Source organism: Siphateles boraxobius, unplaced genomic scaffold (assembly GCF_051911475.1).
Source record: "Siphateles boraxobius isolate OS27281-9 unplaced genomic scaffold, OSU_SipBor_1 11, whole genome shotgun sequence".
Lineage (NCBI taxonomy): Eukaryota > Metazoa > Chordata > Actinopteri > Cypriniformes > Leuciscidae > Siphateles > Siphateles boraxobius.
Window position 1 is genome coordinate 15775020 of NW_027508711.1, and position 13308 is coordinate 15788327.

A 13308-nucleotide genomic window follows, 5' to 3' on the forward strand; every position below is an offset into this window, starting at 1 on the left:
GCGTGGATTCGGACCGCAATGGAATGCAAAATTTGAATGCAGCCGACCACGCCTTTGCCTCTCTGGACTTTTCCACCACCGTCTCAACGGAGTCGCTGAAAAGTTCCGATGGTGAAACCAGGGCATCGAGGAGAAAACCCTTTTCTTTCTCCCCAATGTCAGCCAGGTTCAGCCACAGATGTCTCTCTGTGGCCACCATCGCTTCCATCGACCTTCCAATCGAGGCAGCGGTTCGTCTGGTGGCCCGAAGAGCCAGATCTGTGGTGCGGTGCAGCTCGAGTTGTGTGCGTCATCTGGTGCCAGAAACCTGAGACACGGATCCACACACGTCTTGAAACGCTTATCACTTTCCATAATTGTTCTTACCCTTTTCAGGTGAAAAAACGAAAGAGGAAAAGACAAAAGATGAAAAGAGGATGACATGTTCTCTAGACGCACCTTTCATGCTTCAGGGTCACACTAGTAGTGACGTTATAGGCTGTCGCCGGTCAAATTCGATAGTTGGATAGTTTTTCAGACACCGCTTCACGTGGCGTTCATGGAGGGCGTTCCCCAATAGCTTCATCCAGTGCGAGTTCCCTTTCGAAAGGGACATTTCAAGTACATATTTAGAATAATTACTGCACCAAGTAGAGGGACATAGTTTCACTAACAATTTGTTTATTTTGCACAAGGCAATACATCATTTTAAGTATTTCTTAATTCTAACACTTCAAAATCAAAAAAAATCTCCACACTAACCTAAAAAAGTTGTTGCTGCTATTTTGTTAATTTTATACACGTAATAACCTATAATACTGTCTAACACTTGATGGCTGCTCTGTCAAGTCTTCGTCGTCGGTTAGGAATCTGGGTGTGCTCTTTGATACCAATCTTTCATTTGAAAGTCACGTGTCCAGTATCTGTAAAACTGCATTTTTTCATCTTAAAAATATTTCTAAATTACGTCATATGCTCTCAATGAAAAATGCAGAACAATTGGTTCATGCGTTCATGACATCAAGGCTAGGTTATTGTAGTGTTCTACTGGGTGGTTGCCCTGCATGTTTAATACATAAACTACAGCTGGTCAAAAATGCAGCATCTAGAGTTCTTACCAGAACCAGGAAGTATGACCATATTAGCCCGGTTCTGTCAACACTGCATTGGCTCCCTATTAAACATAGTATACATTTTAAAATATTGCTGATTACTTACAAAGCAGTAAATGGTTTATCTCCCCAGTACTTGAGCGAGCTCTTAACGCATTATAGTCCTTCACGTCTATTGCGATCTCAAAATTCTGCCCAGTTGATAATACCTAGAATATCAAAATCGACTGCTGGTAGTATATCCTTTCTCCTATTTAGCACCAAAACTTTGGAACAATATAACACATTATAGACTTTTATAATTAAATGTTAGGCTGCATAGTTTAGATCAGCCGGAACCAGGAACACTTCCCATAAATCCTGATGTACTTGGTACATCATAAGGATGGCGTCTACGTTAATATTAGTCTCTCTGTTTATCCCGAGGTTTACCGCAGTCCACAGGATTCAGGTCGTATCCGGATATGATGAAGGACCTGCACCTGGACACGACGACAATGCAGTCCTGAAGTGTCAACTAGTCTCTCCCTTGTGAAGACCTCCTTCTCTTAACCTCTGTACTGATAAAATGTCGGGATAATTCCGATTCACGTGGCTATGCAGAAGTGTTAAAAAATTCTCAGAGCCACCAGGCACTGGTTTATGCAAATGAGCGACCGGATCGCATTAAAGGTTTTCTGTTAGAACGGTGTCGTGTCAGCGGCCCCTAAGTTAATAACTAATGATCGTTGCGATGGAAGTGAATCAATCAAAACTAACTTTAGCTGGAGTTATGATGTATGAAAAGGTGGTTTCAGACTCCAAAAACAGAAGGGGATTGGAGAGAAATCGCAGACGATTTCTACATTTCTACAAATGTCAGAGTGAGGGCGCGCCCTGCGCCTCTGATGCTGGAATCATTGCACAGACAGATTTTAAGTGAGAACTTGACAAATGCCACCTCAACATTCCCTCCGCAAAACTGCTGCCAGGCTCAGCAACTAGAGCTCGCTTTATGTTTTGGGAGACAATGCATACCCTCTCTGTTGCGACCTCATGAAGCCATTCCCTTTCTGCCAAATGGATAGTGACTAACTGGTGTTCAACAACAGACTCTCTTGCCAATCGACGGAGAGTCTTCCGCAACACAATAGTGCTCAACCGTAACAAGGTAGTAAAGATCAAAATAAAAGAGGATGACACAACACTCACAAGCGAACCTCTAATTGCACACACATTAACTAGATGCACAGATGTGGCTACAACACCACCTGTAAATGCAGTGCTACCATTAACTCCTAATGCATCAACAAATGTATACATTTGTCATATGCAATATTGTATGTAGTATTTATTGCTGTTCACTTGGTAGGGACACTGTATTTAGTGCAAAGAAAATGCAGATTATATGTGTGTTTTTTCCCTACTTGCCTGGGTATCAGCAGATGTGGCATTACATGTAAATCAGAGTTTATTTTTACAGCAATTATGAATATATACATACATAAACACAAAACACTTTTCTTATCCCATTTGATGCTAAACTTAATGTCCAGGGGTCTGATGTATAAACGTTGCATATGCACAAATTCTTTATTGAAATGTGCATACACAATTTTCCCTGCACATACCAGGATTTATTAAATTTAACTCTAGACCAGGGATGGGCAACTTCGGTCCTGGAGGGCCAATGTTCAACAGAGTTTAGCTCCAATCCTAATCAATCACACCTGAACAAGGTAATCAAGGTCTTCAGGATTAATAAAAAAAAATCTGTAGGCATTTACGTTTTTTTTAGGGTTGGAACTAAACTCTCTGTGACAGTGGCCCTCCAGGAGAGCGAAGTAATGAAGTAGAGGGAATGATTTGATTTTTTTATTTTGATATACACATTTAGATTAAATATATTCATTAATATGGAAATGATATGCAGATGACGTTATACATTATACAACTAGGTGTTGTAAGCTCCACATATGGTTATTTTGGGGAGGAGATGGTGGAAATGCATGTATGCACAATCTTCTGCTGACTGGGTTTTAAAAAGGGAATTTTGTGTAGGTTATACAAAAAAGAAAGATAATTTATTTTGACAGGAAGGAGTCTTGTCCTTTGTAAAAAATAAAAAGATGGAGAACTATATATAAATAAAATGTATGAGACAGGCTGCGTTGCCTTCCTGTGTGTGGCTCAACGCTGTGGACTGGATCTTGCTTGCTGCCCAGGCCACACCAGAGCACATGTGGAAACCGCAGGGGTATGCCTTCGGCGACGTGCAGGTGGAAGGGCAGCCCTCGGCGGTCTGGTAGCAGCTGCATCCCGCCGGGGCAAGATTTTGCCTTGATCACCTCCATCTGCTTCTGTACTGCTGAGAACTGCCGAGAATCGAGTCGAGTCGAGAATCGAGAATCTTTATTTCTGCTAGGTTCAAACAGAAATAGTATTCCTGGACAACCAGAGTGGATATCATCTGGCTGAGGGCCCACACCGTGATCATGAGGGTTAGGACAGTTCCTGCAAGCGTGTCCGAGAACTTACAGGCCTTGTGCCATCTTTAAAAAGACACAACCGTCACGTGTCAGTGTTTGTTTGTATTTTCATTAGTCACATGTCTTCCTTTGTTCTGTTTTCCCGACAGTCATTTGTTTCCATAGTAACCCTCATTAGTTCATCTGTCTAACCTGTTACCTCGTTAGTCTTGTCAGCTGTGTCTCATTTCCCTGATCTTGTTCATTGTCCGATCTCAGTCCTACTAAATGTGTATGAACCTTCTGCCTGCCTGTACCTGTTTATACTGTTAGTAAAAGTTTGCATTGGAACTTTTGATTCTCCATCGTCTTCTTCTGCCTGCACCACACCATGACAACAACGTAGACACACCGTGCTTTGCTCTTTTATGGAAGTTGCTCTTTTGTTTTGAAGGGCCCAGGGGTGAAATCGCTGCACTTGTCTGTGCAAACATGGGGCGAAACACAGATAAATGTGTGCACACCGCTGAAGCATCTCCTCTCAAAGATAAGGTAAATGACAAAGCTCTGTGAAACAATCGCGCCAAAGCAAAAAGCCTGAATGATTGAGAAGCCGGCAAGTTTGTATACCCGTATGTCCGGGGGAGTGGCTTGCCTTGCAAATGTCATTCGCCAACGTTCATTTGCCGCGCTCCCATGTGAGAACCCCAATATACCAGTATAGACGTAACGTCGAACATAACTGAATGGAAGGGAACTCCTACAAATGCATATGCAATAAGGTCAGTCGCAAAAATAACCCTGTCCAATCCTTTTCGGCACTATTTTTTCACTGTGTTTCTTTAGTAAATTCTGACAGTAGTTTTTTTAACGCCAAAAGCGGGTTTGTGCTGGCCCAAGCTGTTAGCATATCTGGCCCTAAGTCTGCAACATCAAGTTAATTATTGTTAACTAAACTTTAGTTTAATTAACTAAAACCAGTTATAAATTAATTGTTCATATTTCCATTTGAGTTCATTATAAATGCTACAATTCTCTATTATCCCCCTCAAAGGACTTCCTACAGCCATCAAAACCACTAATGCCCTTAAGTTTTCAGAATCTATGGACTACTAGAGGATATTGTTTTGGAATGTGGACCCCAGGTTCACTTCCAGAGTATAGCAAGATTTTTGCAAACAACTAAACATCCATTTCAGTTTAAAATCTGGTTATCACCCTCAAGCAACCGGTCAAGTAGAAATACTTAAAGGCCGTGTTGCAGGGTTAATTTTTTAACGAATTTGTGCAATTTGCTTGTTGGTAATAAACATTTAAACTGGTATCCATTGTATTTTATGCTGTTGGGTATCACAAAACGAAATATAATACGAAAAAGTAGGTCCTATCTTACAGCGGTTTGCAACGTTTCTCCTTTCCCCCACAATGCATTGCATTACGTCACCTTGGGGCGAGAATTTACCAAAGCCCGCCTTGAGAGCATTGAGAGTGAGAGAGACAAGTAGTAGACGAGAGTATTCAGATAGCACAGATTATAGATAAATAGATAAATACATAGAAATACATAGATAGATAGATAGATAGATAGACTAGATATATAGATAGAAAGACAGATATATACAGATATAGATAGATAGGCTAGTATGTGCGGCAACTGCACATCCAATGGCGCGGGCGCCTCTGATGTGCGACCAACTCTACGTTGTCAATCTACCTACTATATATTTCTATCTATTTATCTATCTAGTTGCTAGCTATCTATGCTAACGTTATGCTATCTGGCTGTCTGTCTATCTCTCTCTATACCGCCCACACAAGCACCTGCCAAACACAGCGACAGACACGCGGCGGCTACGTTTGCAACAACATTTTCACCGGAGGAAGAGATAAACGCTTAGAAACGCCCATATAGCTAGCATGATGCCTTCTATTTTTAGATGACAAAGACAAAGTTTACCAGTATTACCGGTGCTTATCTGAACTAACGTCATGATCACTCCCAATAGATATAAAGAAAACGTTGATTTTTCACTCTGTGCTATTCAATGACAGTAAAAAAAAGAGTCGTTATTGTGCACTGCTGCTCATAGACTAGCTCCAGTGCTCATTGATGCGCTGCTAAATGATAGCAACTCACCAGGACACTTCACCAACTCTCCACTCATTCTCCTCAGACCATACATTTAATTGGCTTTGACGGCCATCAGTTCTTGGTAATTCCTCATTTGCCCTCTTCACGTCTGGCAGGTTCGAAATTATACGGCTGCGGGCCATCATACATGTTGGCTCTTGCCACCTCTTCCTCATCTCAGTCAGTTGTCATAGTTCTAATACTAGGCTGAGGAGGCTACCTTTCCTCCCCTTCTCCCCAACGTGACGTCATCACCGAATTGCGTAAAAAAAAAACATTAATACCAAAAACATAAAAAACTGGTCTTTAAAACCATTTTTGAGACATTTTAAAAATGATATAAATAGCTTGAGTGATTTATCTTCCCATTAATCGACAGTGGTGGTTAACCTGCAACATGGGCTTTAACTTAGAAATTGCTATCTGAGATCCTACTGCAGCCGTGACCGCCACAAATTTAGTGACTTCCTCTTTTGGGCGGAATATGCACAAAACTCTCTAACTCATTCCTCCACGGCACTCATCTCCTTCTAATTTGTGCTAAGCTATAAATCCCCCACAGTCCCTTAGTCTAGATAACTGTCTGAGGTACCAGGAGTGGATGATTGGATCAGGAGGAGTGCACGGGTATGGGAAAGCAATCATGTTAGGCTTCAACGCGCTGCGAGAGCTCAGATGATTCAGGCCGACCCCAGGAGGAGTCTCTACCCTAAGTTCCAGCCAGACCAAAAGGTCTGGTTGTCTATCTAAGATCTTCGATTATGTGTACCCAGGAAGCTCAGTGCCAGCTTTGTTTGCTCTTAGGGCACTTTTACCTGTCCTACGAGGGAGAAAGGTGTTCAAGGCCAGGACTTCTGTTCAAATAGAGCACTAAAACTGTATATGTGACCCGATCTGGCAAAATGAGTCGGAAGTCGCAACGTTCCATTTTAACCCTTACGGCGCCATGGTCGAGTTTACTCGACAAGATGCGGCACTGAATAAAATGGCCGATTTTGTCAAATAGGATGTCAAATTTCGTTCGACCTCCCCTCTACTAGATGGTAGACATGTCAAACTTGATCCCTGACTCAAAAAAACGTCATGCTTCTATACAAAATCTTCGAGCTAGAGCGCATTGAATCAGTGTGAACAAAAGCGGAGCTAGTGTGCGAGTGAGCCATTTTATCAGAGCAATATTGTCAACGTCAGCGAGTATTTGAATTAGATTATTATTATTATTATTATTATTATTATCTAATGGCATCAATAAAGCTTTCCCGCAATGAAGTGTTGGGTCTTATCGCGGACCCTGATTTTGAAGGGGAATATCTGCCTTCAGAAGATGACGGTGATTCTGAAAGTGAAAATATAGCCCTACACTAAGCACAAACGGTGAATCCTTTGCCCAATGTAGATGGTCCTTTGCCCAATGTCAGTGGTGGGAATAATGTTTCCCGGGGTCGGAGTGTTCATCGCGAAGTTAGCAGGCGTGTTTGTGTTGTGGGGAACGAGGCGGGAGATTTTTACCGTTCTAGCCACGTAGATTTGTCTTGACCGTGTGCCTCTCTGCAATCGCGGCGACAGTATTGTGGTGGCGACTTTATCTAATGCCACTGGGTATGTTAGACGACAAGGTCAAAGTATTCATAGGAAAATTAGGGGGCAATGTGGAGGCAGGGTGAGGAGTCGCAATGACAACGACAGTAGTCCGAGTTGTGCACACTCGGCGCGCGCGTGAGGCAGATCTGGCCGCGCTGCTCGTAGCAGGAGCAGAGGCGGTGTGACACGGGGCAGAGGGGCTGTTATGCATAGTCTATCGCAAGCATATGACTAATATATATGTGCCCCATACATGGAATCAGAGTGCCTACTGTATGTAGTAAATGGAAAATCTCTACAGCAAAAGGCCAACCGCTACATGCATTCTGTTTGTTTCTACCATTTATTAGTAATGATTTACACAGTTTGTTCACTACTTACTATTTACCTGAGCATTCAGTATTGTGCAATATAGCATACAGAAGGTGAGGGACATTTTGGGGGGAAAGAAGTTCTGCATTTTATCATTTAACGTGACTTTTCTTGAAAATTCTATAATCCAAAGTGGCCGCCGCCATATGACGTCATAATATGCAAATTAGATGGGAAAATGTAATCCCTACATAAACTTTGGGTCATCCTTAATATTTCTCTAATTTACAGAAAGTCTCTATCTTTTATAACTTTTAAGATATAGCATTTTATCTTAGCAATTAAGATTTCAAAACAGAACGTTTTAGGAAAAAAACTCTGGCGCCTAAAGGGTTAAGATATGGGCCGATTATGTGGAAATACAATGAAATAATATATATATATATATATATATATATATATACATAAAATTTTTTTTTTTTTTGTTGTTTTTTTTTTTTTTGCTAATGTCAAAGAACAGACATTCAAAATAATCACCCAAAGTTTAGTAGTCCAGATAATTGAGTAAAGGTATTTAGATTACTATTAAAGTTTACAAAGTTTTACTAAATTCGCTGGATATGCATGTATTATAACGTGATAAAGCTAAGTGAATCACCCACGAACTAAGCTTTCATACTGAATGCAAAATGATTGATTGCCTTCAGCTATTTCACGCTTGCACAATATGGCGCTAAACACACATTTGAACAACATTTTTCCTCAGGTATGTATCTTGTAGGTTATCCCATTTGGTTTTAACCTTGACTGCTGCACAACATAAAACGATAAATTAAAATAAATAAAGTTTGGTACAACACAGAAACCATCATCGGGTGCATGTAATAACTTCTGACAGCGATATTCAAAAGTTTAGTTTGATTGAATAATAGGCAGACGTGCATTATTTGTAGTGTTTTATAATAAATTGAATGCTACACCTGTTAAGCATTTCTCATTCTTCATTGTTATAAAAATACCCCGAGCAGCATGAAAAAAACATACAGAACATATATCATCGGATAATCATATATTTATTTGGCTTCATCTTCCATCTATAGAAATGTTTCTCTCAGTTGTATATGTGATGTGTGATGATCACACAAAATGATTGACAGCTCAAGAGCGAATTAACTCTCTGTCTCATAATAGACACGCATGGAAGAAAACAGCGCTCTATGCCATTTCAAGCTCTTCAGATCGCATAATTCAGTGGAACATGAATAGAAATGAAAATCTATATAAAGAATGTGTAAGAATAATTCTCTTCAATGATAACACTCAACATCCATTCTCTTCTCAATTCCGGGAAAAATCTTGCTTTTTCGCGTTGCGATTATTGATCATTCCCGGTGTGAATAGCTTCATAGAGATCTATTGTTTCATCATCGCGACGTACATGTACATTTTGTACATGTGTGTATTTAACCTTTAAAGGGCATTTTGATCATTGAGGTGTTAGGCGGCTTTATGTGTGCACGCTTTGAGCGTGCATGAGTGCCCTGTCTCTCAGAGAGCGTGCAAGTAGGCCTACTGAATGGTTTAAAAAGTGATAATTCTGTCAACTGTGCAGTGCAATTCGCTTATGTAGTGTGTGATGTAGTTATGTGAAGCCATTTGCGCATTTAGAGAGAGAAATAGCTGATTCTCTCATGCCATTTGTGAAATCACTTCTCACAGGAAGTTTTCAAATTACTGATTTATTTAATAAAGATGTATGAAGTGTACCTCACCTTCAGTATTAGAATTATTTTTCCAGAGTCGACAGAGATTGAGATGATGCCATGCCATACCTCTCAAGTTCACGACTGGCAAATTGAGAGATTGCCGATCGAGTACTGAGAAGTGATTATCGGCCGATCAATCGGAGCACCCCTAGTAATGAACTAAACGTTTTGTAAACATTCCCCCAAACTTCCATAAATGAATGGGTTGTGAAAATTAGAATTTATTCAACTAAATGATGTTAAAAAAGTTTTTTATCCATATTATACATAAATTGTCACTTTTTTCTTCAATACTAAGTTTTTAACAGCTGGCTTTAACTTTTATTTTCCAAAGCCTACTGTATATGTGCTATCAGTTTTGTATTGTACTCTCTTGGGAGAGACTGCATATGTTCTCGATGCTTTCTGTAGAAACACAACATTTCTATTCTATTGAACAGTTAATGAAGAAGAAAAGTGTTTCTCGACAGATTAAGCATGGGTTACAACAAGAGGACGAAACAGGAATTTATATTAGTAATTCCTAGGTACAATATCTCCTCATACTGTGAGCAATGCGGCACCTCGCTGAGCTTTCTCTGCAGCAATTCACATTCATTAGCTCTAAGCACTTCATTTCTCAGAGGTTATCAGGGCCAGGACAGAGGGTGGCAATAATCAAGAGCAAGCAAAAGCGGTGGGGAAAAAAAGAGAGAAGGTTGGCAGCCCTTAAACTTATTGAACGGGAACAACCTCGGTGAAAAATTACAATGGTGACAAGCTTGCTAACAAGAAGCCCATGTTAGTTTAGGATTTATATGCTGAATATGTATTGCTTATTGTCTGGCGGAACTCTATAAAAAAATTGACAGTGGAAAATGAAACAGTGATTGATTACACTGAGAAACACTATAAAAATACACAAGCTTGAAATGTAAAGCTTACTGCAATTATGATTTAAAGAAAAAAAGGTAACCTCTTTCAGATGCTTTTTTCAAATGATAGTGCACTATGGTTGCTACATTTAGTAAGGTAAAATAAGGGACACCCATTCACAATTCCGTATTTTACGGGACGGGTGGCAACCCTATAGTGCACCAATTGACTCCTTGATAAGATCTTAAAAGAATATAAGCACTCAAGTGTACAGGAAGTAATGTACTTTCACAACATTGTGACATTCTCCTCTAGCATTTTAAATAGTCTATCTTACCCGCATCTCCTGGGCCTCCTTCTGCCCATCCCAGGCCCAGCTGCGCTTTGTGAAGTAGTTGACGGTGGCAAACTCAATGAGAGCAGAGAAGACAAAGGCATAGCACACTGCCATAAACCAGTCCATGGCTGTTGCATAGGCCACCTTGGGAAGAGAATTCCGGGCACTTATACTCAGTGTGGTCATAGTCAGGACAGTTGTGACACCTAAGAATGGAAATTGATAAGTGTTAGATCAATGCAAGCATCACCTGTTGTGGTCCAGATTACAGAAAATGTGGAGTAATCTATTAAAAATATCAGTTTGTTTGACATTATTGTTGATTTAGCTAATATATTTTAAAAGCTGACAAGCAGTAACTGGGAAATGATGTGAACGGACGATGCCATCTTTTGAAGTGACCTTTTGTCGCAGCCTAAAACAATATTGGCAAGGTTTCACAGACAGGGCTTAGATTAAGCCAGGATTAGGCCTTAGTTCAATTAGGACATTTAAGTAGCTTTTAAAAATGTGCCTTAGAAAAAACATTACTTGAGACAAAACAATGGCACTGCCATATTTTAAGATATGTCAGTACAAGTTCCTTTCAGTTAAATCAGTTAAAACATGCATTTTAATCTGGGATTAGTCTGACATGTCTGTGAAACAGGGGGTTCCCTTTCGAAGGGAACTCAACAATACGTCATCAACGCTATGGGGAACGCCTCAGGCGTGACAGGTGTCTGAAATCACTGTCAAATCACGGCAATCACATTGACCGGCGACAGCCTGTGAATCATTAGCGTGAATGATTAACGTGCGACCTGGAAGTATATGAGGGGGCCTTGCAAACATGACAAATCATCTCATCGTCTTCAGGGACTGTCTGTTTGACAATGCTACTCAAAGAAACGGTAAGAGAAAGAAAATGAAATGTACAGCGAGCTGTGCGTTTCCTGCCTGGGAGAAGAGCGCGCACGGGAGGTTCTCGAGGGAACCCTCTGTGTGAACTGAGCGTTTTTCTTTTAAATTGCTTCGCTCCTGAACCCTCTCAGCCACCCTGCCCCGTCTATGCAGAGCTAGCGGAGGTTGTGGAGCGTGCTGCCGGCAGGCTGTAGCTGCCATGGCAACACGCGAGAGGACAGACCGCTCACGGTAAAATCGGCGATCAGTTTCTCCCCGGCCATACACCACCAGCTCAGGTAAGCCTTCCACTCCTTCCTGATTTTCACATGGAGATCGAGAGGGCATGGAAGAGGCCATGCTCTGCCCGTTTTCACCGGCATCAGCGGGATAGTTTCGCTGATGTTGAGGGGATCGCAGAGCATGGGTATGTGTCGATGCCGCCCATCTGACGTGCAAAAAATCTCGCAGCCTAAAACAATATTGGCAAGGTTTCACAGACAGGGCTTAGATTAAGCCAGGATTAGGCCTTAGTTCAATTAGGACATTTAAGTAGCTTTTAAAAATGTGCCTTAGAAAAAACATTACTTGAGACAAAACAATGGCACTGCCATATTTTAAGATATGTCAGTACAAGTTCCTTTCAGTTAAAACAGTTAAAACATGCATTTTAATCTGGGATTAGTCTGACATGTCTGTGAAACAGGGGGTTCCCTTTCGAAGGGAACTCAACAATACGTCATCAACGCTATGGGGAACGCCTCAGGCGTGACAGGTGTCTGAAATCACTGTCAAATCACGGCAATCACATTGACCGGCGACAGCCCGTGAATCATTAGCGTGAATGATTAACGTGCGACCTGGAAGTATAAAAGGGGGCCTTGCAAACATGACAAAACATCTCATCGTCTTCAGGGACTGTCTGTTTGAAAATGCTACTCAAAGAAACGGTAAGAGAAAGAAAATGAAATGTACAGAGAGCTGTGCGTTTCCTGCCTGGGAGAAGAGCGCGCACGGGAGGTTCTCGAGGGAACCCTCTGTGTGAACTGTGAGCGTTTTTCTTTTAAATTGCTTCGCTCTCGTCTGGCCCTCTTCTCGAGTGAAGGGGGTTCAACGTCTGGTCCTCGTAGTGCCGCTCGTGCCAAGGCAGAGCGGTGACTTGCATCATGGGCTTCCAGATAGAGCTCGTCGATCATTTTGAGAGGGCTGTAAACCTCTCAGATGGTTCGACGGCTGACGAGGGAGAACTACAGGTCGATGATGAGGATTTTTCACCGACGGTTTCTTGCAGTTGCTGCTCTTCGGGACGAGCACGAGATGGCTTAGGAGGTTTATAATCAGGTAGATCCTGAACCCTCTCAGCCATCCTGCCCCGTCTATGCAGAGCTAGCGGATGTTGTGGAGCGTGCTGCCGGCAGGCTGTAGCTGCCATGGCAACACGCGAGAGGACAGACCGCTCACGGTAAAATCGGCGATCGGTTTCTCCCCGGCCATACACCACCAGCTCAGGTAAGCCTTCCATTCCTTCCTGATTTTCACATGGAGATCGAGAGGGCATGGAAGAGGCCATGCTCTGCCCGTTTTCACCGGCATCAGCGGGATAGTTTCGCTGATGTTAAGGGGATCGCAGAGCATGGGTATGTGTCGATGCCGCCCATCTGACGTGCAAAAAATCTCGTGTCTGGGCAGGCGTCGACACTGAGAGCTCCAACCCTGCCATCCAAACCGTTAAAGACAACAGCGTGTTTGAATAGCAGAGCATACACGGCAGCGGTTCAGGCTGGTGCTTCCCTGCACACCATGGCGGTGCTGCAGGCATACCAGGCCGAACTGCTGCAGGGTCTTGACCAGGGGGTAGGGATGTCCCCTGAGGCGGTTACTGAGCCGCGCCGAACCACGGATCTTG

The 13308-nt window shown here is 42.1% G+C and overlaps 1 protein-coding gene across 1 annotated transcript in view; it reads right to left on the reverse strand.

Moving 5' to 3' along the window:
- The window catches only part of gabra3 (gamma-aminobutyric acid type A receptor subunit alpha3), a 725881-nt gene that overhangs the window by 103302 nt on the left and 609271 nt on the right, over positions 1 to 13308 (reverse strand). Inside the window, exon 9 of the mRNA XM_077197385.1 lies at positions 10521 to 10726. Within this exon, the coding sequence (XP_077053500.1) occupies positions 10521 to 10726 (206 nt within the window). The remainder of the gene's footprint in view (positions 1 to 10520; positions 10727 to 13308) is intronic.